The 27,595-nt window shown below is 41.3% G+C and overlaps 1 protein-coding gene across 3 annotated transcripts; it reads left to right on the forward strand.

The window, feature by feature from the left end:
- Nucleotides 1-215: 215 nt before the first annotated feature.
- Nucleotides 216-27,595, forward strand: VPS26A (VPS26 retromer complex component A). 3 transcript variants are annotated; one of them, XM_007505875.3, is made up of 9 exons: nt 216-370; nt 8,943-9,092; nt 15,053-15,128; nt 16,176-16,332; nt 17,806-17,970; nt 18,879-18,985; nt 19,893-19,961; nt 21,243-21,385; nt 25,937-27,595. In XM_007505875.3, the coding sequence occupies exons 1-9, from the start codon at nt 368-370 to the stop codon at nt 26,048-26,050; spliced, it is 984 nt and encodes a 327-aa protein (XP_007505937.1). In that variant the 5' UTR covers nt 216-367; the 3' UTR covers nt 26,051-27,595. The 3 variants fall into 3 exon arrangements, with proteins under 3 accessions (XP_007505937.1, XP_001380628.2, XP_007505936.1); XM_001380591.5 differs by having other exon boundaries at nt 243-963; XM_007505874.3 differs by having other exon boundaries at nt 245-544.

A 27,595-nucleotide genomic window follows, 5' to 3' on the forward strand; every position in this document is an offset into this window, starting at 1 on the left:
GGGCAAGAAGCTGTAGTCAAGGCCAGGGAGGAGCAAGCCACAGCTCCCCTCTGGGCGGGGCTGGAAGGAGGAGCGGCTACGGCAGACATGACCCCGCCCCCGCCCCTGCTGACGCAACTCGTGTCCCCGCCCCCACCCCTGCGGACGTCATCCCAGTCACGCCTTTGGTCGCGGTAGGAGGAGCCCGAGGTTCCCCCGCCCTCCCTGGAGGGGGTCACGTGCTCGCGGGGGGGGGCGGCCGGTGGTCACATGACGGGGGTGCCGCTGGGCGGAGGGAGCCGGGGCTCGGGGTTTCCGTGCGGGGCGCGCGTGCGGAGCGGCGGCGGCAGCAGCAGCGGCGGCAGCGGCGGCAGCGGCAGAGCTGACCATGGTGAGTGAACGCCGCAGCGAGGCGCGCGGGGCCAACGGCCGGAGCGGAGCCTGAAGCGGAGCTGTCATGGCTGGGCCTCCGCTGCCCTTCCCCGGCCGCTTCTGGGCCCCCTGGCTGCCTGTGGGCTCGTCGCCCCTGCGGGCCCTCTTGACCGCCGCCGCCGCCTCCCCTAAGGTAGCCCCGGGGCCGGGAAGGACTCCCCTCCCGCCGCTCCAGGGCGGAGCTGGAGGGGACCGGCTGCGCTTGGGTCTGAGTCCGGGCTGGCTCCCAGTAGGCGCCTGCTGTATGCTGCTTGGCTCGGGCAGGAGCCTCCAGAAGCCGGGGCTCGGGATGCAACAAGGCTAGGCTCAGGGCGGGCAGTAGCAGAGGCCAGGGCCCCAGCATGGGGGAGACCCAGCGCTGGTAGAATGGGTGTGAGTCGTGCAGCCTGCCGGCCCTGGGTCATTCTCCTAAGGTTTAGCCCTGCCGGGGACCGTGGCGGGCAGGAAGTCACATCAGAGAGAACCGTCTGCAGCTTAGTAAGCACCTACTATGTGCCGGGCCCCAACCCTGAGACGCCGGAGGGCAGGAATGTCTGCGGGATAGATGTGTCGGTAGGTGTGCGCTGACCGGTTGTCTCAAAAGCCTTGTTGCTTTAAAGTTTGAAACGAAGACTTCTGGGACACTCTGTGTGTGTGTGTATAGCGAGAACATTTATATGTATGTGTGTATACAGGTAACATTTATATATGTGTATGTATACATATATGTATAAATGTATATTGCATATATACGTTGCAAAAGAAACACAAGATGTTTGGGCAAGGCAGTAGCAGCTGGAGGAGATGGATATGTAACAGGAGCATTCTGTCTGAGCAGAGCTTTGAAAGAAACTAGTGGGGGGTAACTAGGGGGTCAGTGGATAGAGAGCCAGGCCTGGAGGCAGAGATAGATCTTGGATTCAAATTAGTCCTCAGATACAACTTCTGTGACCAGTTGCTTAACTTTTGCCACTTTTCTATCCTAGGATTGATACTGAATTGGGGGCTGGGGGGGAGGGGCTCAATAGATAGCCAGACCTATCCATGGGAGGGCCTGGGTTCAAATGTGGCCTCAGACACTTCCAACTGAGTGACCCTGGGCAAGTCACTTAACCCCCATTATCTAGCTCTTATTGCTCTTTTGCCTTGGAATCAATAAGTAATATTGATTCTAAGACAGAAGGTAAGGACTGAAAAACAAAAGAAGAAAACCTGATAACTAAGACTATAAATAGGGTGTTTTTTTTTTCATCTAAAAGACAAATGTGAGGAAGGAGTGTATTCAAGATATTGGGAACAGAAGAGGAAACTGAGCCCTAGGGATGGGAAGTAGGATGGCCAGTATCACAGTGGCAAAGCCACTACTACTACAAATTGAACTTAACTTCCACATTGTATTAAGGTTTTCTAGCATTTCATGACCCTTCAGAGCTTGAGGATTGAAGAAGTGAAAGGAAAATGTTTTTTAAAAAGAGGCAGAAACCTTAAAACTTATGTGGGGGGGGGGAGTTTGATGTTTGTTTTTCCAAATAAATATCCATTTCCCACATGTGTAAACTTGTCTTTTGAAATGAGGAAATAGATCAAATGTTAGAGAAGAGAGAAACCAAAGTACTCCTCCATGGCCTTCCTAGGGGAAAGCTTCCTTGTGTCTGTCTCTGCTTTGAGGTTGGGTCTTGTCAGCTGCCTTTGGTAGGCTGTTTCACATGGGGTTATCTTATCATAGGGATTATTATTTGTGTCAACAGGCAGCAAAAAAAGGACACCATAAATTACTTTAAAACAGTCTGTCAAACTAGGCTAGATTTGTTCATTTGTAAAGCTTAACTTTGTGTAAATAACTTCATAATATAACTGCTTGAATTTTTAAGTAAAAACAAAGACAACATGATTGTTCACTCTGGGTTGTTTCATAAAGTCATAGATTTAGAGCTGCAAATGAACTTTTTTTTTTAATTAAAAAAATTCTTTTGTTTATCTTTACATGTCCGTTCACTTTTTCATTAATTAATTTAGAATATTTTTCCATAGTTACATGATTCATGTTCTTTCTTTTCCCTCCTCCCTCCCAAAGCTGAGAAGCAATTCCACTGGGTTTTACATGTATCATTCAGAACCCATTTCCATTTTATTAATATTTGCAATAGAGTGATCATTCAAAGTCAACATCCCTAATCATATCCCCATTGAATCATGCGATCAATCCTATGTTTTTCTTCTGTATTTCTGCTCCCACAATTCTTCCTCTGAATGTGGATAGCATTCTTTCTCATAAATCCCTCAGAATTGTCCTGGATCATTGCGTTGCTGCTCATAGAGATGTCCATTATGTTGTACCACAGTGTATCAGTCTCTGTGTACAATGTCCTGGTTCTGCTCCTTTCACTCTGCATCAATTCCTGGAGGTCTTTCCAGTTCACATAGAAATCCTCCAGTTCATCATTCCTTTTAGCACAATAGTATTCCATCATCAACAGATAGCACAATTGCCATTCCCCAGTTGATGGATATCCCCTCATTTTCCAATTTTTTGCCACCACAAAGGGCTCAGCTATAAATGTTTTTGTACAAGCCTTTTTCCCTATGATCTCTTTGGGGTACAAACCCAGCAGTGCTATGGCTGGATCAAAGGGCAGACAGTCTTTTAAAGCCCTTTGGGCATAGTTCCAAATTGCCTTTCAGAATGGTTGGATCAATTCACAACTCCACCAGCTACAAGTGAACTTGGAGGCCATCTAACCCAACCCTTTCATTTTACAGATGAGAAAACTGAAGCCCAAGAACCTTCTGTACTTCATGTACCATGACCTCCCCAAAGTCACTCAGAGGTGGGATTTGAATCCATGACCTCATACTCCAGAGCCAGGGCTCTTCCTACTGTGTGCATATACATGTCTCTGTATTCCTTTTTTTTCTCCTTGCTCTTTAATTTGGAGTTTTGTGTTTCCTATTTTGGGTTAAGAAGGATTTCTCTAATAGGTCTTCCATGGCTGTTAACTCCTTCACTTGAGAGTCCTCTCTCCACTGGTCCATATTTTTTCATCCTGTGTGACAGTATTTGGATAAATATTTATTAAAGCACCTGCTATATACTAGGCAAGGTGCTAAGTGCTGGGGAGGCAGTGAAAGATAGAAGACAGTCCCTGCTCTCATGGAACTCCCAGTGTGATGGGGCGAGACAACATGTCTCTAACTGTATACAAACTATATACAGTATCAGTTGGAAATGATCAACAGAGAAAGCTACTCATTAAGGGAGAATGGGAAAAGCTTCCTGTAGAATTTATGTAATATTACTTTTAATAAAATGATGGAAAGGCAGATGTTTTTATTTTTAAATGACTTATTAAGAAAAAAGCTTTAAAGGCAACTGATGACTGAGTGCATAGAGTTGTAGAACCGACATTAGAAAGACCCGAGTTCAAATCTGGATCCAGATACTTACCCTGTGACCTGGGTAAGTCACTTAACCTCTGTCTGCCTCAGTTTGCCCCACTGTAAAATGGAGATAATAGTTACACTCACCTGCCAGGGTTGTAGAGAAGATCAAGTGAGATAATAATTGCAAAATGTTTAGCATACAGTAGACATTTTAGACATGCTTATTCCATTCCCCCTTCCCTTTAAAATTTTGAAAATGACAGAAAGTTAATGTCTATAATTCTTATTTTTTTTAAAAAACCAACCTATTAATAATGCTCTCCTTATACAAGAATGGACCTAGCTTTGTAGACTTCAGACACACAAGTACAAACCTCAAGCTTTATCAGGATGGCTCTAGCAGTGACTTGTACTGGACATCCCAAAAGTTTCATTGTAGTTAAACTTACCATTGTACTGAGCCTCTTGGCTTCTCCCTATCTGCAGGGGGATCACTGCCTCTGCTTGAAGACTTTATTTACATTGCTAGTCAGGGAATGTTTCTCTTTGGCCAGGCATTCCTTTTTTTTCAAATCTTCCCCTCCTATTGCTTATTTTTCTTTTACTGAAGAGATCTGCCTTTCTGTTTTACTCAGTAAATCTGGTCCATTGTGTGGCTTTGAGAATTTTCTTGATTGTTTGTTGTCCTCCCTTGGATGGAGTTCAGGGGGTTCACAAATGCAGAAAGCTATAATTGAGAGTGGGGCGGTGTCTGTATGAGAAATTTTACTGGATATTGGTGTTCAAAATTAGGTTCATAAGTCAGTTGTCAGTGAAATGGGTGTAGATTTGGGAATAGGCCTATAAAAGTGACTACTGTCCAGGTACTCGCTTTAATGATACCTTACATTTATTTAGTTTCTTGGCCCTGATCTCATTTTTATCTACTGTCTGAGTTAGACTCTCTATCTTCAAGTCTGGTCTTGCTTCTGAAAGCCTCCTCTTTACTGCTGACAGACTTACTTAGGACCCAGCACTTTACTGGAAAGATCTGGTGGAGTCTCTTGCCTTTGTTTAGTTTCATTGAGCTTCAAATAGGATCTCAAAATAGCCTTCTTTATTTCAGCAGTAGTCTGTTATTCTATAATAGGACTGTATTAAAGCACCGAGAACCCTTTTAGCAAACAGTTTCCACTTAGCTTCCTTCCTTAATTCCTTACCAGCCTAGACCATTGTGTTTATCTGTTCTTTCACTGCCTGTTTACATCTCTGCAGAGATGAGATGGTTCTTCATTTGTCTACCAGAAGTAGACTTTCACAGGGAGAATTAGATAGACCATCCATTGGTTCTGATTGGAGCTAGACATCATAAACTTTAAGGTTCCTTCCAAAGCTCTAAATCTTACCATGATCCTGTTTTTGGAGAGGCGCATCTTCAGAGGAGTTCTAGGAAAAGTGAAATGAAAAGACTTGTTTACTTTGATCAGGATTTATTTTTCTTTCAAAGCTGAACTCTTTGGGTTTACCACTTTCTTATGAGGAAAGGGGCAGGAGTACCCATCTTTAGAATGATAGAGATTTTAGGCTCTTTTTTCTCTTAATTTCTCTTAGAAGTGCTCTCGTAGGTAAAGGAACTCAACATGTGTGAAAAGCAAGCAATTTTTGGAGTCTGAGACCTGGAATTCAAGCTCAGGCCTTGGTATTTTCAGGCTATTTTAAACTTTTATGGTTTGCAAAATGCTTTTGTAACATCCAGGCTACAAGCTAAGCAGTGCAAATAGGGTATCCCCATTTTGCAGAAGAAGAAACCAATTGATAAAGTTCCTGCCCAGGATCACACAACTAGCAGGGATGGCAGAATCACATAACTAACACATCATATCCCAGTCTCCTGATGCCCAAGGCTTCAGTGCCTTCTTTATTCCTGGATGTGAATTCAGGAATAGACAGTTTTCTTGAACAAGATTAAATCCTGCAGTATCCCCAGTTCAGGGCATGTTTTGGAATTAGGAAGAAAATGCAAATAGGAACATTTGGTATTTTCTAGATGCTGAATTTACTTGGAGTGCTGTTACCTCTTCTCTTCCTTGTAGGGGTTGTCATTAAATTTTGTATTTTGCGAGGCCTCATTCAACATTATAGGGAGTCACTGGCAATGTGCAGCCTGCACAAAGACTCTGGTCATTTTTATGACATTGCCCCTTTTTTTTGTACTTGTTACTGAGCTAGAATTTTACATTTGAAGAGGTGGAGGAATATTCCTCCAGAAAGAACATTGGGGGTAGGGGTGACATGAGTATGCTGACATCAACATCTTAATTACAAAGTTGGCAAGGCTTCTGAAGTTTCTAAAGTGGCAGCTTGATTAATTTTTAGTAAGTTTGATTTTTTTTTTTAGTTTGGCTATTTGAGTACTTGGTAAACCTTCAAATTGCAAATCCAGCTACATGTTACCAGAAATCTAAAGAAATGGAGAAATTAATTTTCCTCTAGGCTAGTTTGAAGCATTATTTACTAAGGATAGTTTAGGTTTATTCAAGAAAAGGTGATTTTAGGGGCAGCTAAGTAGCACAGTGAATAGAGGGCCAGGCCTGGAGACATGAGGTCCTAGGTTCAAATTTGGCCTTAGATACTTCTTAGCTGTGTGACCCTAGGAAAGTCACTTAACCCCAATTATCTAGCCCTTTCTGCTTTTTGTTTTTTTTTTTTTTTTTTAAGTTTTAATATTATTTTATTTGGTCGTTTTCATACATTATTCACTGGAAACAAAGATCGTTTTCTTTTCCTCCCCTCCCCCCCCCCCCCCCCCCCGCCTTTCCCTCTCCCATAGCCGACGCATGATTCCACTGGTTATCACATGTGTTCTTGACTCGAACCCTTTTCCCTGTTGTTGGAGTTTGCATTATAGTGTTCATTTAGAGTCTCTCCTCAGTCTTATCTCCTCCAACCCTGTGGTCGAGCAGTTGCTTTTCAGCGGTGTTTTTACTCCCACAGTTTATCCTCTGCTTGTGGGTAGTATTTTTTTTTTTAGATCCCTGCAGATTGTTCAGGGAAATTGCATTGATACTTATGGAGAAGTCCATCACCTTCGATTGTACCACAATGTATCAGTCTCTGTGTATAATGTTTTCCTGGTTCTGCTCCTTTCGCTCTGCATCACTTCCTGGAGGTTGTTCCAGTTCACATGGAATTCCTCCACTTTATTATTCCTTTTAGCACAATAATATTCCATCACCAACATATACCACAATTTGTTTAGCCATTCCCCAATTGAGGGGCATCCCCTCATTTTCCAATTTTTGGCCACCACAAAGAGCGCAGCTATGAATATTTTTGTACAAGTCTTTTTGTCCATTATCTCTTTGGGGTACAAGCCCTCTGCTTTTTGTTTTACTTAGAGTTGATACTAATGAAAAAGTTAAGGGATTTTAAAAAAGGTGATTGTAATTTCAGCTTCCCTTGCTTAAAAAGTACAGGTATAATATATTAGCCTTTGAGATACATGCATTAATATGGTTATTAAAATAACAGTTCATTAGTAATTGGCTTTGTTTAAAGAGAACAAGGATGCATATGTAAAATTAGTGTGAAAGGAAAAATTGCCACTAGACTTGGAGGCTGTCAGAAGACATCATCTTGGAAGTCTTTCAGAATGCTCTTGAAAAGGCTCTGTGTGTGTGTGTGTGGGCGGGGGGTGGGAGGGGGCTGGGAACGCAATGACCTGGGTTGAAATCCCATCCCTGGGTGATGGGGACAGATAATTTAAACACACTCCGAGGCAGTTTCTCTTCTGCAAAAAGAGAGGGTTGAACTCTGCCTCTTAGGGTCTCTTTCAGCTCTGAATCTGCTCCTGGAGTCTCTACATAATAAGGAAGGGTTGGAGCTAGATTCATTGTCTGCCAGTCCAGTGGAGGGAGAGACTCTTGGGGCCATTGAGATATTGCTTTCTATTTTTTCCCCGTATATGCCCTGGCTTCCTGTTTGATTGTCTGCTCCTTGGTGGTAGAGGCTGATAGAACTTTTTGTCACTTCAGGACTTGGCATTCCAAATATTCAATTCTCTGGTTCTTGGGTTTTAACTGTCTAACTTTAAATGCTTTTGGAATGTAGATGTTAACTAGATAGGTCCTATCTAACATTTCTAAATTCTGGTGTAATTTTTTTTCCAGGTGGAATTCTGTTGAGACAAATTCTTCTCTCCTAGAATCTGCCTCCTAGAATTGGCCTTTAGGGTTTCCTCATTAAAAAAGAACTAGCTCATTTGAGCATAATGCTATCAGCTATGCTAAGGTATCTCAGATAAAGCAGGGAAACCTTGTCATCAGCGTACAAGAATGCTATGAAACCAGTCTTTGGCTTTCTGTAATCATTACTTAGCTATATAGAGTGTCTTTTCGCAAACTTTGCTCATGCATCTTTTTTTCTCATATAACTCTTATGAGGTCAGATAATGGTAGTTATTCTCACCATTTTATAGATGAGGAAACAGGTGACTTACTCAAGGTCACATAACTAGTTTCAAAGACTAGACTGCAGATTTCCTGTCTCCCAACCCCAGGCTTTTCCCACTGTGCTGTAAGTTACTGCCTGTGAAGGCATATGAAGAATATGCCTCTTGTATTGTTTTTATGTACAGCTCCTTGATTTTTTCTGTTATTAGGACAAAATGTTCTTTACCTCCCTTCCCTCCTTTTATTTTTTAAAGAACATGTATAGACTGTCCAATAAGGGTATATGTAGATTTTGAATGACAACTGAAGGCCAACTCTGATATCAAAAATGATGTTTGTATAAAGCTTGAATGTTTTAATTTCCCATTAATGTATTTTGACACCCACATGTCCATGGATATTGGTCAAAATATGTAAACTTAATTAACCCTTTAAGTAGATTTAGAAAAATTAATCTATTAAAATTCATCCTACTCACTCGGGAGCCAGTTTTATTTTTAAGGGGTGCATAGTAATATGCAACTCAATGAGCAAAGACTGACATATTGATAAATTTTATTTAAAAGTTTCAGTTATAATTAAGTTTTATTTAACTATTTCTTACCAGTTCTTTAAGCTCATCAGCATAAATTTCCATAATCTCTTTGATAAATAACTTAGTTGAGATTTAATTAGAAAATATGCTTAAACTTTTTTTTCCCCCATTTGTTAGTAATTGGGATCTATTTCTTTTTATTTCAGAGTTTTCTTGGAGGTTTTTTTGGTCCCATCTGTGAGATTGATGTTGTCCTTAATGATGGGGAATCAAGGAAGATGGCAGAAATGAAAACGGAAGATGGCAAAGTAGAAAAACATTATCTCTTCTACGATGGTGAATCTGTTTCAGGAAAGGTAAACTCTTTATTTGGGTCTAGAATTTCCATCATTGCCTCCTTGTAGAACAAGCCTTTGTTCTTTCACAAAGTTCTGTTACCTGTAAAAGATTTTAAAATGGTTGATTTTTGAAATACATTTGAGGTCTTTTTTTTTTAAGCACAAGTTTTTGCTCTCGTGGTCAAGTTGTTTAGAGTAGAGTAGTTGAGTTTCATAGGAAAAGGATCTCAAAGATTATCTAGTCCAGTTTCTTTATTTTGCAGATTAAGAAACAGACCTTTACGTTATGCGACTTTTTCAGGGTCATACAAGATACTGTATCAGGATTTGAACCTAGGCCCTCTGACTTCAGAACCTGGTCTGTTATCCCTTTTTCCTCAGGATATGATTACTCCTTGTTATATTTATGCTACACTATTTCTACTGGCACTAGATTTTTTTTTCTTTACATGAAGGAATTGGGACCTGGTTTCTGCTTGGCCAGCTGCTTGATGTCCCCCTCCTTCCTACTGTCCAATCTGCAGAGTTAGCTGAGTATTCAGAAATAGTCACCTCTAATCTGTGGCAATAGGGGAGGGATGGTCAGAGCCTAGAAAGGAGAGGATGTTTCTTCTCTTAGGTTCAATCATCTTCATTATCTCCCCCTCCCATAACCCCCAACTCTTAAGAGATAAGGGGAGCCTGCAGAAGATGAACCAGAATAATCAAGGGGGATGGAAAAGGGAAAAGTTTGGAAGTAAATGGGGCTGCTTGACCCAGAGAAGAGAGGAAATACAAGGGTGACATAAGTCGGCCTCGTGGAGGTTTAGCCAACTAACATTTGATGTAACATTCAGGTAACTGGCAGAGAAGTCCTGTCATCTCCCTCCCTAACTAAAGATGGAGGCTCAGCTCCTACAGAACCTAGCCTCATGCTGTGTTTATAGAAGACACCAGTTACTTTTGGAACTGTGTCCATTGCCATTAAAGGTTTTCATATCTGGTTTAAAAGAATTGATTTCCAGTAACATACTTGCCAGTTCAGTATTAGCAACTGATAGTAAAAAAGAAGAGAGAAATTCAGTATACAATGAAGTAATCTATGGGCTTTTTTAATGACTTTTGTTCAAATTATGTGTTTTTTGGAATTATTTAAAATGTTTATGCAGTCCTAGCCATGAAATATAGAAGCACAGTGTGCTGCTTTTATTGGGTCAAAGTTGTGTACGCCTTTTTAAATGTCATCATTCTTGTGAGGTCTGATGCTTTGAAGTGTGGTTAAGATTGACAAAGCCAGCTCTGTAGGTGGGGTTATTCTGATTCTACAAATGAGGAAGCCAAGGCTGGGGGAAGGTCACGGCTTCATAAAGTATCTTCTTGCCTTGTATTTTTTCATAAGATGCCAGATTGCCCAGTAGTTGGCAGAGCCCTGTGGACAAGGTGAAGGGAAGGGAGGTAGTTGACTTTTCAGCAAGTTGAACACGGAACTGTGCCTATGTGCACTGATAAGTTTATGTTCTTTTGGGGTGATGTTGGTGGAATTGAGCAGATAGGGCTGTTCAGGTACCAGTGAGCCTCTGCTGGATGGAGCTGGCAGTGATTAATGGGGATGAGCCTATGTGAGAAAGGCATTGGAGTCAAAATTGCAAGGAGTTGGTCAGTTGTTTGGATGGGAGAAATGAGGGAGAACAAAGAATCTCAGAGGGGAGGCAGCTTCCAGGCATTGGTGCCTCCTGGGGCCATGGCCCCAAGCACTCCCAGTGCCAGACTTAGGTGAATTGGAGTCATCTTGACAAAACTAGGGAAAGCTCATGATGGTCATGGGGGTTAGGGGGTGGGCACATCGCGTTCTTCACTATCTCCCCTTACTATGTGTGGACTTGGGGGTTTTCCCCCCAAGCTCCCTTAGCACAGCTTCTTGTTAGAGCCATCAGGGACCAAGCTTGCTAAATGGCAACTAGCCTCTGGTAACCTGAGCTTTACCTACTCCAGCGATCCAGGCTGAGTCTTGGATGAAACTTACTTGTAGGGAAACTAGTAATGGTCATTGAGAAGGTGCATGGCAGATAGAGAGCCAGCTGTGGCGTCAGGAAGCTAGTGGAGAGAGCTGGATTTGGGATCAGGAAAACCTGGGTTCAGATCCTACCTCAGACAAATTAATTTTTGAAGCCTGGGCAAGTTACTTAACCTTTTTGTGCTCCAGTGGACATAATAGCATATTGCTGTTTTCCAGTTTGCTTATTTAGCTTTAATTATTTAGCTTTTTTAAAAAGTATTGTGCAAAATCCAGCCTTTTTTCATTTGTCCTAGCTTTCAGATCTTGAACAACAAAGACATTACCTTTTTCCAAATGGCTTAAAAAAAGTTGGAGAGAAGTGGCCACCCAAGGGAGCATACTGTATGCTAAAAAGCACTATCAGAGACATTCCCTAGGAAGTTAGTGAATACAGCGCCTTCATGTTTCCAGCCAAGAAACTGGGTCTCTAAGGAGAATGCAGATCACCTGGCTGACATCTAAAGAATCTATGATTTCCTTGTGTGTAGTTCACTCCTTCTGATAGTGCAGTCCCTCTTTGGCATAGTAGGGAATCTCTGGGAGTGGCATTATCCCATAGCTAACCTGGTGATGAGACTTTCCAAATTTACTCAGTTATGGGGTTGGGTATCGTATCTCCTATAATTGAAGAAGGGCTGCCAGTTAGCAAGCATTCATTGAGAGCCTCGTAGAACCAGTACATAATGACAAAAATAATGAACTTGGGCAAAAGACACAAATTCCCTACATTTATTAACTTGTGTATTTGATGCTGCCGGATTTGATGGTTGGGACCTTTAGCGACATGCAGTGGCCAGAGACATTTTTCAGTTGAACATTTAAACTCTGATTTCTTGGTGCCTTGGGTTTGTCTGATTCTGGGCTGGTTATCCTGCACTCAGATATGAAGGGAGGAGGGAAGAGGCTTTGTGGTACCACATTCATTGGCTCTCAAGTCTGAAGAGCCCTGGATTTTCCAATCCAGCATATGTACCTTGAACTGTGAATTGTTACCTCAAAGAGAAGATGAAAGAAAGAAAGAGCATAGTAGTTAATTAAAGCATATTATCCTAGAGCAACCTGACAGAAAGGTTTTCCTCTTCTATATTTTTCATGTGGAGAAAAAAGAGTGTTTAGATTTTTCTCTACTTTGTTTCAATGTGGTTATGATAGGACTTGTAGTCAAAAGATAGTCCTGTAAAGCCAGACTGAGTTGCTGCCTCCCCAGGCAGCCTTTCCTGGGCATCCTCTCAGGTCCTGGGACCACTTAGTTTATGTGCATTATTGCCATGATCATTAGGAATGGAGCTTCTCTAAATTGTGCTCCTCCTCTGCCCCCTGATATGGTGTTCTGCACACAGGAGGCACCTAGCATTTGGCAGGAGACACTTTGCTCATCTGTAAAGTGACCACCCAAATGCACTTCTTCTCCCAAAAGGGTGCTGCAAAAAAGTGTTTGGTAAGTCATGAAGCATCTCCAAGTATGAGCTGCTGTCCCTCATTTTAAAAAAGTGAGATATGTGTTTCTGAGTTACTATCACACTTTATAGGAAAGGGATTAACCTCTTGAAAGGGCATTTATTTCAGTTCCAGAGGTAAGTCTTCTTTTTTCCTCTTTCTCTTCTCACTTTTAGTCATATAGAATCTTTTATAATTATGATTCTTGTCAAGTTCTTTACTAGTTACAATATATTTATTTTAAAATACTTTGATGCCTAATCTTTTTTTTCTAAGTCATTTCTGGATACCATCCCTCAGTTGACCCTTCCTTTATAAGAAAGATATGCAAGCAGCAACAACATTCCTAGGGACCCTTACCCTTGCCATTATTCTTCAGGACTATTGGACTTTGATTTTTTTTTTTCATTTTTATTGTCCCAGGTGGAGGTATTCTTCAGGAAGTTTAGGCTTCATCTATATCAGCCCATAGAACTCTTATTTCTCTGAATTTCTAGGATTGATCATTTCTTACTGTGCTGTAATTCCCAATCAATGGCACACTTTTTTGTTTCCAGTTCTTTGGTATCTTCCATTGTGCTGCTCTGTATATTCTGGCACATATCAGATGGTGGTTGTTGTCCTGGACCTCCTGGGGCTATATTCTGGGGAGCAGGACCTCTTGGTCAAATGGTGTGAACAGTTTAGTGGTACTTGTGAGTTCCCAATGGCTTTTTAGAATGGTTGGACCATTTCATAGTTCTTGGCAGGGAGGATTGTGTGCCTTTCTTCCTTCAGTCCTTCCCACCATTGCAGTGACCCTTGTTTATTGGGTTGTCTTGGTTAATTTTCAGGGTATGAGGAAAACCACAGATTCTTGTAGTTAATTGTAATTCCCATTTCAGCGATTTGGAGCATGTCTTCATGTAGCTAGAGGTAATTTTCTTCTTTTGAAGATAGTTCTGGTTTTGTCAGTGACTTTGAGTATCAGGGAGGAAAAGGGACTAGATGAGATGATAGGCAGCTGGTAATGATATTGTTTAGCTTTTTACTAAAACAAGGAGATATTGTATTGACTCCTTGGTGAGTATGACCACGAATAGTGCTCTTTGGGGAACAATTTGAAACTTATTCTGGGGGCAGCTAGGTGGATAGAGCCCCAGGCCTGAAGATGGGAGATCCTAAGTTCAAATATGGCTTTAGATACTTCCTAGCTTTGTGACCCTGGGCAAGTCACTTAACCCCCAATGCCTAGTCCTTATTGCTCTTCTGCCATAAACCCAAAACTAATATAGAAGGTAGGGTTTAAAAAAAATGAAAAAAAGAAACTTAGTTTGGAAATCCTGAAGCCTCATTCAAGCATTAAGTGCCTACTATGAGCTAGGCACTGTGCTAAGCATGATGAGGGGACAGAGAAAGATATAAGACAGTCCCTACCCTCAGGAAGCTCCCAGTCTAATGAAGGAGACAAGATACCAACAAGGTAGAAGCCAGAGACAGGATAAATGAGAGCTTGTTCTTCTCAGAGGGAAGACACTAAGACTAAAGAGGACTGGAAAATGCTTCTTGCAGAACGTGGGACTTGAACCGAAGGAAGAGTGAAGGCTGAGATGAGGGAAGAGAGAGAGTTATAGGCATGGGGGGTGACCAGTGTACAAGGAGCGGCCAGGAAGCTAGTATCACAGTATTGAGGAATGGCAGGGTATGGGGTAAAGCGTAAGTAGCCTGCAAAGGACACTCATTAAAAGACTTCATATTTGATCATAGAGGGTTAAATTTATTGAGTGGGGAAGAGGGGGGGTGATATCACTCTGTAGAGTTTGGTATTATATGTTTGTCCTAAACCTGCCTTCCAGAAGGACCTGGGTGAAACTTAAGGATAGTATGTTCCTTAGAGAGCAATGTATCTAGGATCAGAGGACCTAGGTTCAAATATTGTTCTGTCATTTATCCCATGTGACTTTGCTACTTCAGGGCCTTTGTTTCCTCTATAAGATTGGGGCCTGAACTAGTTGAGGTTTGAAGCCCCTTCCAGCTTTAAATCTCTGATTCAGTATGAGGTCTTTCATAAATAGGGAAATAGTCTTTTAAATGTAAGTAGCCTTTTCCTGATTTATCAGAGCAGTGAATATACTTTATGAATCCAATGTGGCAGATCACTGCATAACTAAAAAAAGAACAGAAGACCAGAATTGGTGAGGAAGTACATTGTTGACAATATTACTCCTCCATATATAGAGTGCTTAATTACTTCATTTAGCCAAGGAATATGGGGGTCATCTCCTCTTTCTCTGAGATAGGAGGGAAGGAGGGAGGTGGGTGGGCCACCATGCAAAGGAAAAGTTGTGTTAATTCCTGAAAATACTTAATACTTAAATATATAAATTATAAACAGGTGTGAAATCTGCTAAAGACACAGAATTAAATATGGTATCAAAATAAATGAAAATAAATATGTACTTGCCCCCCAAAAAGCTGTTTGTGATGGCATTCCCTTAACATTTATTAAAACATTATGTCTTGGCAGGTAAACCTAGCCTTTAAGCAACCTGGAAAGAGGCTAGAACACCAAGGAATTAGAATTGAATTTGTAGGCCAAATTGGTGAGTTTTAAAATGTTTCTTTTTCCTGTTAATTCAAGAGTGAAAGGAAGGTTTGTGTTGGAATTTAAGTGATTAACTCGATGCTTATCTCAGTGGAATGAGAGAATTGATGTGGAGAGAAGACAGTTTATAAACGTGCTGAGTAACATCTTAAGAACAGTCTTCCTAATCCTAGTCTTATGCTTCCAAATGAACTTTTGGTTTCCATTACTGAAATGGAAATGAGGTGGAGGTGCTTCAGCCCACCAGCAGACTTGTAAAATGGAACAATGAGTCACTTACTAAAGCCTGTCCTCAGCCTCCCCTCATGCGGCTCCCAGATTATTGTTAGGGTTCATCAACTCATGTTTGCCTGGAGTCTGATTCATCCACAGTTTTATCTAGCAACACAAAATCTAATAGACTAGATACCCAGGAAAAGCTTTTGGCATCAGCAATTAAAAGCTATGTTCTAATGTAGTATCTTAACTTTCATATCTAAAAGATATTTCTGCCTATTTTCCCTTCCAAATTCCAAATCCTTGAATTGATTGATGATGGCAGTGGCACCCATCATCTCCCTATCCCCATGCACACCCAGATCCCACTGACATTCTGTAAAAGCATTAGGTCAGAGGACTTCTATGAAATTTGACTCGGTTCTTGAGTATAAAAATGGGAGATAATTTTCTCCTTCCTAGAAGAGAAAAATCACATCTTGGCATCTTGGTATGGAATGTGTGACAGATTTACCAAAGTTGTTTATGTTCCTGGGATGGTGACCCCATTTTTGACCTTGTAGCTTCAGATGACTACTGGTAACGTTACCACACCATCAAAATAGCAAATCTTCCGAGGCATTTTTATATAGTGTTGGCCACTAAGATTTGTGCAACACAAATGACTAGTTAGGCTACTATTCCAGTGAAGAAGAATTTGATCGGTCCAGATTTTTGCTGAAGTTGGGGAAAGAAAGCTCAGCAGACTGATTAGAGGTAGCACTTGTAAACTTTATAAAGTAGATATTTAAAATAATTTGGTCGATTTCTGTTTCTCTTAATTTCTTAGAACTCTTCAATGACAAGAGTAATACTCATGAATTTGTAAACCTAGTGAAAGAATTGGCCTTGCCTGGAGAATTGACACAAAGCAGAAGTTATGACTTTGAATTTATGCAGGTTGAAAAGCCATATGAATCCTACATTGGTGCCAATGTCCGATTGAGGTATGAATGTTGTTACACATCTGGGACTGGAATAGGTCTTAGACCTCAATTCATTTTTAAAAAAGAAGGAAAGAAAGAAAAGAGTCAAAGCACGAAAGTAATTTATGGCCAGTCTTTTACAAGTCTTTCCCTTTCTCCCTATTCTATGAGAGCTACAAAGCAAAATGCTGATGTAAAACAGAATTATGACATACTGATAGAAGCTAGGTGGTTTAGTGAATTGAGAGCCACACCTCAAATCTAGCCGCAGATACTTCCTACCTGTGTGACCTTGGACAAGTCACTTAATCCTGACCTTTCCCTAGCCCTTACTGTTCTTCTGCCCTGAAACTGTGTAATTAGAATCTTTTACCCTAAAAACTATGATTCCCTGGTTTTTAGGGTAACAGATTCTAATTATACAGAACCAATACAAAAAAATAAAGTCCTGTAGTCAAGACCCCATAGTTTTTATGGCTAATACTCATCTTGGGAAGTAGGGACTTGTTATCACTGAAGGTTCTGAGGATCACAAATATGGATATCCAATTATAGTCTAGCTCTTTGATTGTGAAATGTGGTAATTTAGGTTGAGAAGCTTAGGAAAAGACATTTTATAACAATTTAGCTGTTTTTTCCCATCATATAGTGAGTTAGCTCCTATGAGAATGTGTATTTAGAGCTGAAGTGGACCACAGGGGTCATCTAGTCCAGTCCCTTCATATTATAGAGGAGAAAACTGGGATGCAAATATGTTTAGCAACTTGGCCAAAATCACATGTGTAGTAAAGGATTTGAACTAAGGTCTAATCATTCTTCAGAGCAGCTCTCTTCATTTTAATGCTATGCTTAAAGTAACTCATGGAATTTGTTTTCCCAAGAATTTGTGCAGGCCAGAAGGACAGGTAGATTGAGGAAAGGTTTTGAGAAGAGACTGAGGAGGCATCTCCCAGATCTTCACGGACCATGGCCATGCTTTCTGCATCCTGTAGCCTCCTTTGGGGCCATCCTGAGACAGTCTGGAGTTGGAGAGCCCCATATTTCCTGGTTTCTTGGTTACCCTCCATCGCACCTGTTTCACAGTGTTTTCTGATGTGGCTGGTGATCAGAGTTTTCTCTCTGTGTTGTTCCTCCCCCAGGAAATGCCATAAATGAAAAATTTTCATCTTCTATTTGACAGCTTTGGTTTTACCTTCCCAGTTTTGTTTCTTATTTAAATTTTAAGCCTTTTCATTTTTGATTCACAATTATTCATACTCAGATTCATCCAAAATGTCAGAAACCTGAGGTAAGGGGAGATCTGGGGAGGCTACAGAGAAGATCCTGTAACTCATTTTTAGAGCCATTAGCATATTATTCTGTATAAATTAGAAATTCTATTAAAGTGATAGTTTATCCTAAAATAGTTCTGGCTCTAGTTAAAGATTTTTTTGATTCAAAACATTAAAATTAATCCTAGGAAATTTTAACTCATTTTCCCCATTTACTTTGTAGGTATTTTCTTAAAGTGACAATAGTAAGACGACTGTCAGACTTGGTAAAAGAGTATGATCTTATTGTTCACCAGCTGGCCACCTACCCAGATGTTAACAACTCCATTAAGATGGAAGTGGGCATTGAAGACTGTCTACACATAGAGTTTGAATATAATAAATCCAAGTGAGTATCTTTTCAAAGGAAAGAGAATTAAGAAATGGTGTTTGGGTCCATATGAAGTCAGTTCATGGACTGGTCAGTTGGGTGCTATTAAAAGCAAATCAGACCTCTGGTGTCATAAGAATGTTTGTATTCAGAAATAGTAAAGGGGAGACCTGAAACCATGATTTTCAAGTGCTTTACTCCATGTTCCTTTCCATGTAGAGATAACTATTGTATTCCAGTGTCACTAAGGTATTTGGGAGATTGAAATACTTGAAGGAAAAATAGTAATGAGTGTAGAAGGAAAAGAGCCCAGCAGATCCTGGATTGTTTTGCCAAAAAACTGAACCCCAAATCGACAGATTCAATAGTTGGGTATTCCCAGTATGGTACTTGAGCTACTAAATAAACACTCCAGAAAGAAAAATCTACATTTCTCTGAAGTAATTAAGTTCTCTGAAATAAAGATCATTTAAGTACAGATTCAGAGCTGGACAGGATCTTAGAGGCCATTGAGTCCCCCGCGTACTTTATAGATGAAGCCAAATGAAGGAAATGATTTGCCTAGGGTCACATAGCCAGCCAATGAGCTAGCTGGTGGTGTTGAATGCAGATTTTTCTGAGCTTGGCATCCATGCTGCCTTGTGTTAAAGCAGCCTTGTAAATAAGTATCAGAAAGTAACTAGCCTGCATTGTTCTCTTGGGATAGACTAGAGATGAAATGAAATTAAATATTCTTTCTTTGCTACTCATATAGCCATATATATTCTTATTTGCTGTGGATAGATGATGACTGTACTTTCCAAGTTTGAATTTGTCAAGATAAAATATCCTAAGAGTTCTTCACTGGTATCATAAATATGCTGTATAAAGATGGCTTGTTAAACTTAAACCTGTCTTAATAATAAAGATGTCTTCTTTTTTTAAAGGTATCACTTAAAGGATGTCATTGTTGGAAAAATTTATTTCTTATTAGTAAGAATAAAAATTCAGCATATGGAGTTACAACTGATAAAGAAAGAGATCACTGGAATAGGTAAATTGGAAACATTCATCAACTAAATATCCTGCTAGATGTGATTAGAAATTTCTCAATGTAGTTCATTTAAAATTTTAACATTTCCTAACAAATTTAGCCCAAACTGTAAAATAGAAGCTGCACAATTAGGCAGCCTGTCTCTTGGAGTACTAACTGGAAATTATTCACTGATTATCCTTTTATTTTTAGTTGCCATAAAGTTATTTTATAGTAGTTTCTTTTATCTTTAGTTTGTTACTATTTCCTTCTGCTGAAAAAGAAGTGCAAGTATGGAGACAGGGATCCCTTTCACATTTTTTGAGAATTTATGATCTCTGGTTATAATTTCAGTTTCTCAGAGGTCTCTAATACTGATTTTAACAAGATGGAAAATGCTCTGAAAGAGTTGTGAATTAAACTCAAACATTAGAATTGCCTTTTTATGCTCCTAGACTCCCATCTGTAATTCAGTAAGTGGTCATTATAGTCTCATGTCAGGGTTCAGAAACTCACTTTTTTTGGAGAGAGGAGAATGGGATGGAGAGGTTGGCATATATCAGAAGGAATTGATTGTTAAGTCTCCAGCAGGATCATTTTCCTGTACCAGAATTGATAATTTATTGAAAATCTGAGCTTTGAGTGTAGAAAGGAAAAATTTAGAATGATGCTTATTTACTATATGAATTGTGTCTGCTTCCATAGAGATAAGAAATACTCAGTCATTGTATGAAGGAAAGACGTATTGACTCTCTGGGAAGAATAGAGTAAAACTTGAACTTGCACAATTAGCATGTTCATTGCAGGCTAGATACTCTTATTGTGTAAGCATGGCTGGACTTCTGTGGAATAAACATGGAAAAGTGGAGGCAGGAGACAGAGTGTCCTGGAGATGTTCATATTAATAACATTCCAATTGTGTGACCAGGGCCCAGTACCACGACAGAAACAGAGACCATTGCCAAGTATGAAATAATGGATGGTGCACCAGTTAAAGGTAACTTGCTTTCCTTTCTCCCATTGTCTTTTGGTTCCAAACATTCTTAAGAGGACTAGTTGAGATTTTAGTTTGAAAATATTTGTTTGCTCTCTGCCTCGAATCAGGATTTTGCAATGCTTTGTACTTATGTAAAATTCCCTTGGCACAAATCTACTGTATGTATGGGAACCCAATTCCCCACCCTTTCTGTAAGTGGCTAATCTTCCCAAGAAGATGCAGGTTGGCACTTCGGGGTATGGGCATTCTGCCCAATTGCATGCGGGGGCTAAAAAACTATTAAGACTCCACCGTTGCCCTTGAGATTCTTTAATTAGACTAAGGTGGTCACACAAGCCTAGAGACATCCCCTTGAATTGAGGGTCACCACTAAAGGTAGGACTGTAGGATTGCAGGGCAGGGAGAGATGGAGATTTCATTAGAAGGGACTTTCTCTTCCCTGGTTGGTTGGTCACCTCGCCTTGTTACTATTACAGGGCATGATAGGTCAAATTTCTGAGCTGTCACATGCCACTAACCACTTCTGTCAGGTTAAGGCTCTGCTCTTGGAGATGGCCCTGGCTCCAGCCAAAGTCTCCCTCTCCCTGCAGCCAGCCTGGCAGCAAGCCTGTCTATTCTTAGCAGAGTCTGTTGGGCAGAGCTCATGCGGCTAGGCTAAGACCTACCAGAGTTTGTGCTCTGCTGGGGAAGCCTTACAGAAGTCCAGGGCCTCTTCCTAGCCCAGTGAATCACCACAGGAGGACATTAGTGCAGGTTGGCTGAGTTTTACAAGAATCAGCTTCCTGAGCTGGAGAGGCACTGCTAACCAGTGGACAGATTACATTTTCCTCCTTAATCTTTAGTGTTTCTAACTGGTGGCAGTGCTTGAGTCAAGGTGGGGTGGGAAAGGCTTTTTTGAGGAAAGTATCCCTTGGAAGTGGAGTGAGGATTCTGTAAAGAAGGGTTAAGATAATAGCCCCTCTTGCTTGAGTGCAAAAACCTGGCATTCTTCTGTTTCTTTTTCTTCAAAAGGGCCAATGGAACCCTGAAATCAATCATGGGGGGTTGATTTTTGTCCTAACATTTAAAGGAAATTGAATTGATGAGAATAGTGTGAGTCTGTACATGGGATAGTGCTGGGCTCTTGTCACTTGGTGAGTAGTAGGACTGTGGGAGGTTCCTCCAGAATTCACCATCACGTTGTCAAAGGCTGGCTGAAGTCCTGGGTGGCACGTGACTTTGTCTAGTGACATTTTAGGATCATTCCCCACCCCACCCCAAAATAACTATCTTTTTCTTAAGGTGAATCCATTCCCATAAGACTCTTTCTAGCGGGATATGACCCAACTCCAACAATGAGAGACGTGAACAAGAAATTCTCCGTACGATATTTTTTGAACCTGGTCCTCGTGGATGAGGAAGATAGACGGTACTTCAAGCAGCAGGTATGGTCTGATGCTGGCTGATGGGAGGCATGGCTGCCTTTGGGGCCAGCATACCGTGTTCATTTCACTCAGAGAAGCCCAGGTAGCCTCTGTCCATTAAGTGAAGCTACTGAAAACGCTTTTCTTTCAACTCTGCCACTTCAATCAGGGACTGTCTTTTTCAGCTCTCAAATGAATTTGTTGACTGTGTGGAGCTTGTATTGAGCTTGTTAGTGCAAATGGTGGAAATGTCCTTCAAATATATTTCAGCAGTCAGACACAGACTGGCATATAGGCTTTATTTTGGCTCTTGAAAGGTTAAGTTCACAGATGAATTGGTTTTCAATCTGAACCCTAAATAGACTTTGCCCAGACTTTTATAAGTGAAAACTACTTGTGGTGAATTAAGAGACTTCTCACATTTTATGAAGACAAATGAATGAGCCTTTATTAATCATCTTCTCTGGGCAAGGAAGTGGGCTGGACACGTGGGGGAGGGGGCAGTGTTAGAGCGAGGTACCAGAGGCTACAACTGAATGGGAAAGGTGAAGCAAATGTAAATATTGAATATGTTTTAGAATACTGGAGATGTTAGGAGGCACTCCTCTGTACAACCCAGGCTATTGAGCCAAAAGATGGGAAGATCTGTAGGCTCAAAACATTCTTGAAACACCTCTGTGGGAATATCCTTCAGAGCATGTAGAAGGTTCTTTTGGATAGTCTCAACAAAATACCTTTACATCCTTTGAAGGATGGATTTGACTTTTAGAGCCAAAATTCATTGAAATCCAAGTCAATCAGTCAATAGGCAGTTGTGCCAAGTGTGAAATGATAAGGGTAATCAAGGTTATGGAGCCAAAAGGATCAGAATCAGGGATGACCATAAAGGAGTAAAACTTGTTTACTTGTTCACGAATTTTAAGCTGAAATCGGTTCTAATATAATAGCTCCAAAACTGCATAATGGCATGAGTATAGACATAGCCACACTTTGTGCTGTCTTTGAAGACCAACAATCAGGGAATTGTGACTTGTTTAACAAATGAGTCTTATTAGTTTCATGGCTTCTAAGCTTAAATCAGTGATTTCTTTAAGAGTCCAGAGGAAAGAAAAATCACAGGCCAGTATATAATTTGTGGAGTTTTATGGATGAGGTAGGATGAAATCCCTTGTAGAGTCTAGCAGGATTTAGATGAGGGAAGAGGCTGGAAGGGGAGGCTTGAGTGGCTATTTCAGGGAAATGAGAAAGTATATTTTCAGGGGTCAAGTAAATAAATCAGATGGATTGAAGTGAGGAGTTAGTGTAGGGGAGTGGCAAGAGGGGTTAGATTATGGAGAGCCGTGATGGGCATGCTTTTTAAAAAATATCTTTTTTCTTTTCTGGATATCTCCCCACTAATTTATGCAGGACATTTGACTCTTTAGAACAAAGAATAAACAAGAAAAAAATGATAGTAAAATAAACTAACATGTCAACTGAGTTGACAGGAACTACAGTGTAAACAGCCACAGAACCTTGAAGCTTCTGCAAAGAGGAGAGAAAGGAGTTCATTTCCTCAACTTTTCTCTAGGACCAAGCTTTCCGATAACATGAATGCTAGACATAATCCCAATTCTATACAAACCATTTGACAAAATAAGCTAAGAATGAGTTTTACCAAATTCCTTTTATGACCCAAACATGATACTGATTCCAAAGCCAGGCAGGGCAAAAACAGAGAAAGAAAACTACAGACCAATCTCCTTAATGAACATAGATGCAAAAATCTTAAAATAGGATACTAGCAAAAAGACTCCAGCAAGTCTTATTCACTATGATCAGGTGGGATTTATACCAGGAATGCAAGGATGGTTTAATATTAGGAAAACTATCCACATTATTGACCACATCAACAAGCAAACCAACAGAAATCACTTGATTATTTCAATAGATTCAGAAAAAGTGTTTGACAAAATACAATACCCGTTCCTATTAAAAACACTAGAAAGTATAGGAATAGAAGGGCCTTTCCTAAAAATAATAAACAGTATATATTTAAAACCATCAGCAAGTATCATTTGCAATGGGGATAAATTAGAAGCCTTCCCAACACGAATGCTAGGCAAAGGAAGCTGTTTTATCTTTTTTTTGGGGGGGGGGGAGATATTGTGGAACCAATGAAGGTTTCTAAGAGAGTGATAGGATAAAGACACGTTTTAGGAAAATGAGCATTGCATGAAGGGGTCCTGGGGAGGGGTCAGGAAGCAAGAAGATTGAGGTAGGAGTTTTTTAGGGTAGTTGAATTTACTGATGTTTCTGAATGCCTTGTACACGAGGAAATGCTTGATAGATATTTAATTGGGATGGCTAAGAAGGGGCAAACATTACATTTATTTCAGAGCGAAAATAGGCAAGATTTGGTGACTGATTCAATATGGGGACAAGTGATAGGAAGATGTTTGAAAATGCCTCCATGTTTTTGAGTCAAGGAGAAAGAAGAGGGGTGCTTTTATTACCTTCCCTTCCTGACTTCACTATGTTGATATTTGGGAAAAGTTTAACTTTGTTTTAGACAGATTGAAGCTAATGGTAGGATTGTTATAGATAAGTGATGGCAAACCAAAAATGGCACTCAGAGCTCTCTCTTGCTGTCATGCCAGAGTTCCTTACTAGAAAGGAGGGACTGGGGTGGAGCTGTTCCCTTCCCCTCTCCATGAGCCTGAGGACATTCCTCCCTTCCCCCACCCCTCTGCTCAGCAGCTCAGTGGGAGCCCTTCTTCCCTCCCCTGTCTGGGGCAAGGCACTGGGGACTGGAGAGGAGGGGCTCCCATGCTGCATGAGGGCACAGTGTACACTCAGCCTGTTGAGTTTGTAGTAAAGGCGATTCCTGTGGTGGGGTTGGAAAAGAGCTAGGTTTGAGGGGAGCTGAGTGCTGGGTCCAGTCTCCCCCTCTCCACACATGCCCCTCATCACCTGCCCCTTTGCCCAGCAGCCCAATGGGAGCACTTCCTCCCTCCCCTGTCTAGTGTGAGGGGGTGAGTGGGTATGGTCTGGGGAGGATGGGGTAGGGCCCAGCACTTGCCTCTAAAAGGTTTGCCATCCCCTCCTGCCTTCTCTGGCAGGTTATCTCCTCAGTCAGCTCCCTCGTCCCTACCTGCTGGTTCTTTACCCTTTTGACTTCAGCCTCACCACCCTTAAAAACAAACCAACAAGCAAGCAAAATCTTGACCTCCCACGTGCTCAGGCTGTTTTCTTCTATCCTTTTTCAACCACAGTCCTAGAAAAAACTGTCCACATTCATTGTTTTCTATTTCCTCTCCTCTCCATCACTTTTCCTCTCTTTCCAGTCTAGCTTCATCATCACTTTTCACATCAACATTGAACAGAAATGGCCCTGGCCACAGTGGCCAGTGATCTCTGATGGTCTTTTTAAAAAATATGAGTATTAAGAGCAGTAAGGGCTTGGCAGTTGGAGCTCAGTGACTTGCCTGGGGGTCACACAGCTAGGAAGTATCTGAGGGCAGATTTGAATTCAGGATTTCCTATCTCCAGGCCTGGTGCTCTATCCATTGAGCCACTTAGCTGTCCTGGTCCTAATCTTTCTTGACTTCTCTGCTGTCTTTGACAACCTTGACCACTCCCTTCTCTGGGCTTTTACTCTCTCCTGGTTCGGATCTGGCCATCCCTTTGCTAGTTCATTATTTCCCTGTGGGTAACTGATTTACAGATATGTTTACCCCACCCCAACTCCTCTCTCACAAACTGCCCTTTGGGCATTTCAGACTGGATGGCTTGGAGACATTTCCTACTCAATATGTCCAGAAGGGAATCTGGAATATTGTTTTCCCCAAACCCACCATTCTCAGTCCTCCAGTCTATTGACCTTTGTGCTATCCTTGTCTCTTTACTCTTCCTTAGTACGTAATTGCCATATCTTTCCATGTCTGTGTCCACATCTCTTCTCATTCCACTACCACTCTGGCTCAGGACTTCAGCACCCCTTGTCTGGGCTGTTACAGTCTCTTTTCATGCTCAGATCTCTCTACCTCCAGGTCATCCTTCAAACAGCTGCCAAAGTGATTTTCTGTAAACACGGATCTGCCCAGGTCATTCCTCTACTTATTTCCACTCCCCTGGCTCCCTGTTACCTCTAGAACCAATTATGAACCACCTTTGCCTTTGAAAGCCTTCACTGATGACTCCAGATTATCTTTCCATCCTCCTTGGACATTACTTCTACTTTCACATTCTGTGATCCCTCCAGACTTCATGCCTTTGCATTTTCTGTCCCCTGTAACTGGCGTGCATTCCTTCCCTCCCTTACTCTGCCTCAGAATCTTTTTTCCTTAAAGATGCAGGGCTTCCCCATTTACTTCATCCTTCCTCTGAGACTGCATTACCTTTTGCCTCTATTTGTTCTGTCTGGACTAGGTCTCTGTCAAGTGTAAGCTCCTTGAGAGGAGGGATTGCTTTACTCTGCTCCCTTTCCCCAGTGCCTGGCATATAGTAGGTACTTCAGAAATAAAATACAGACTCAAACACTCACACCCATGGAGAATTCATAGGCTGGTGTTCTGGTGTTTGTTTTCCCAGGAAATCATCTTATGGAGAAAAGCTCCGGAGAAGTTGAGGAAGCCCAGGACGAACTTTCACCAGCGCTTTGAGCCTCCAGAGCCGCAGGCATCAGCTGAGCAGCCTGAAATGTGAAGGGAGGAAGGAGGGGGAGAGGGAAGGAGAGGCTCCTGGGCCCAGGGGTCACAGCCTGCACAGGGCCAGGCCTGAGGCCCCGGCCTTGCCTCTCTGACCACACTCACCTATTTTGCCGCACTACTAACCATTCTCAAAGGTGTACATTCAGTTAAAAACAAAGTGCTTTCTCTGAAACACTGGAACTTTCTCAAGCTGCCGTCTTTTTTTTTTTTAAACTTCCTACTTTGATTTGCTCAGATGCACTCAGATATGCATATGCTTAAACATTAAACATTTCTACATGTGTAGGCTGGTGTTTCATAATTTTGTTTTCTTTCTCTAGGATGTAGATTATGAAGCTTCCTGCCCCATCTCCACCTCATTGATTCCCTCCCATCTCTGCGAAACATTGAGATTTGTATGAGAGAGACGTGGCGGGGCTGTGAGGCTTCGGGAGCCTCTATCCCCTAGGCACACCATTCCCTGAGGATTTCTATTCAAAGTCTTGTGGGTGTTTGAGGGATTCAGGCACTGACTTTGTCCTGAATCTTCCAATCCCATGGGGACTTCCTTACAGCCTTTCAGCTTAAAGAGATCTGTAATAGGATGGGGTGATTGCCATCTTATTCCCAGAATTTCCTTTTTGTCATTAGTCTAACTGTTTTGCATTGGCACTACAGTAGATTTTCTGCAGTGCTTTGTTTGTATTTAAAAATTTTTTCATTTTCATATAAGATTTTTTCCCCCATAGACACTTATGGGCATTTTATTTTTAAATTGGGAAAACTTGGCTGTGTGTGCAGAGGATGCTAATTCTCAGATTCACACACCTCTTGATTGTTGAAGTGGGTGAACTTTGTGTCATCTTCTATCCATTTCTGATTAAACATACCTGTGTTAAGCTGCAGCTTTGACCAACCAAAACTCCGATTTTGCAAGCTAAACAACCTCTCTAGGAAATATACAATATCCTTTATTTTGTTGAATGTTGAATTTATATCCTCCTTGGTACAAAGACTCTCGAAGGTTACGTGGTTGTAGACTAGGTTCAGTTTCCATTGTCCACCACGTGGCGGAGGCCCCAGTCTTGTCTGAGCCACAGAAGCCTCTTGTACTTAAGGTTCATGAACCAACCAAGAATTCTCCCTAACGACAGTGCTAGCCTTGGCGGTGCCTCTACCTTACTTGGTGGGGAGCTCAGTCCCTGGGTCAGGCATCTCTGAGAGTCTGCTTTCCTCCTATGGCACTGACCAAATAGTCTGTAAGCACCACCTTTTACTACAGAAGACGCTCTGGGTCTGCGTGCTGCGGGATATCTATGGGGATGGAAACAGATGGATTTTTTTTCCTCATGTAAGTGCCTGTTCAGAAATTTAAAAAAAATTTTAAAATGCCAAATATTTTCATGGTCACTTGCATGTAATATCTAGAAACTGTTTGAGAAGATTTTGAAAACTGATTATATTTAACCAGCCTTCAATTGTGCAACCATGTAAAATAAAGAATTTGAAAATGATACTGAGCTGCTATTTGAATGATTAAAAATAGCTGTATTCTCAAGAA

The sequence above is a fragment of the Monodelphis domestica genome, chromosome 1, assembly GCF_027887165.1.
Source record: "Monodelphis domestica isolate mMonDom1 chromosome 1, mMonDom1.pri, whole genome shotgun sequence".
Lineage (NCBI taxonomy): Eukaryota > Metazoa > Chordata > Mammalia > Didelphimorphia > Didelphidae > Monodelphis > Monodelphis domestica.

Excerpts from the sequence above, each read along its gene's own strand:
- VPS26A (XM_001380591.5), top strand. The coding sequence starts at position 778 with ATGGGTGTGAGTCGTGCAGCCTGCCGGCCCTGGGTCATTCTCCTAAGG. Across the intron at positions 15,129-16,175 it reads TGAATTTGTAGGCCAAATTG|AACTCTTCAATGACAAGAGT; the intron begins GTGAGTTTTAAA and ends TTAATTTCTTAG. Across the intron at positions 17,971-18,878 it reads TTTGAATATAATAAATCCAA|GTATCACTTAAAGGATGTCA; the intron begins GTGAGTATCTTT and ends CTTTTTTTAAAG.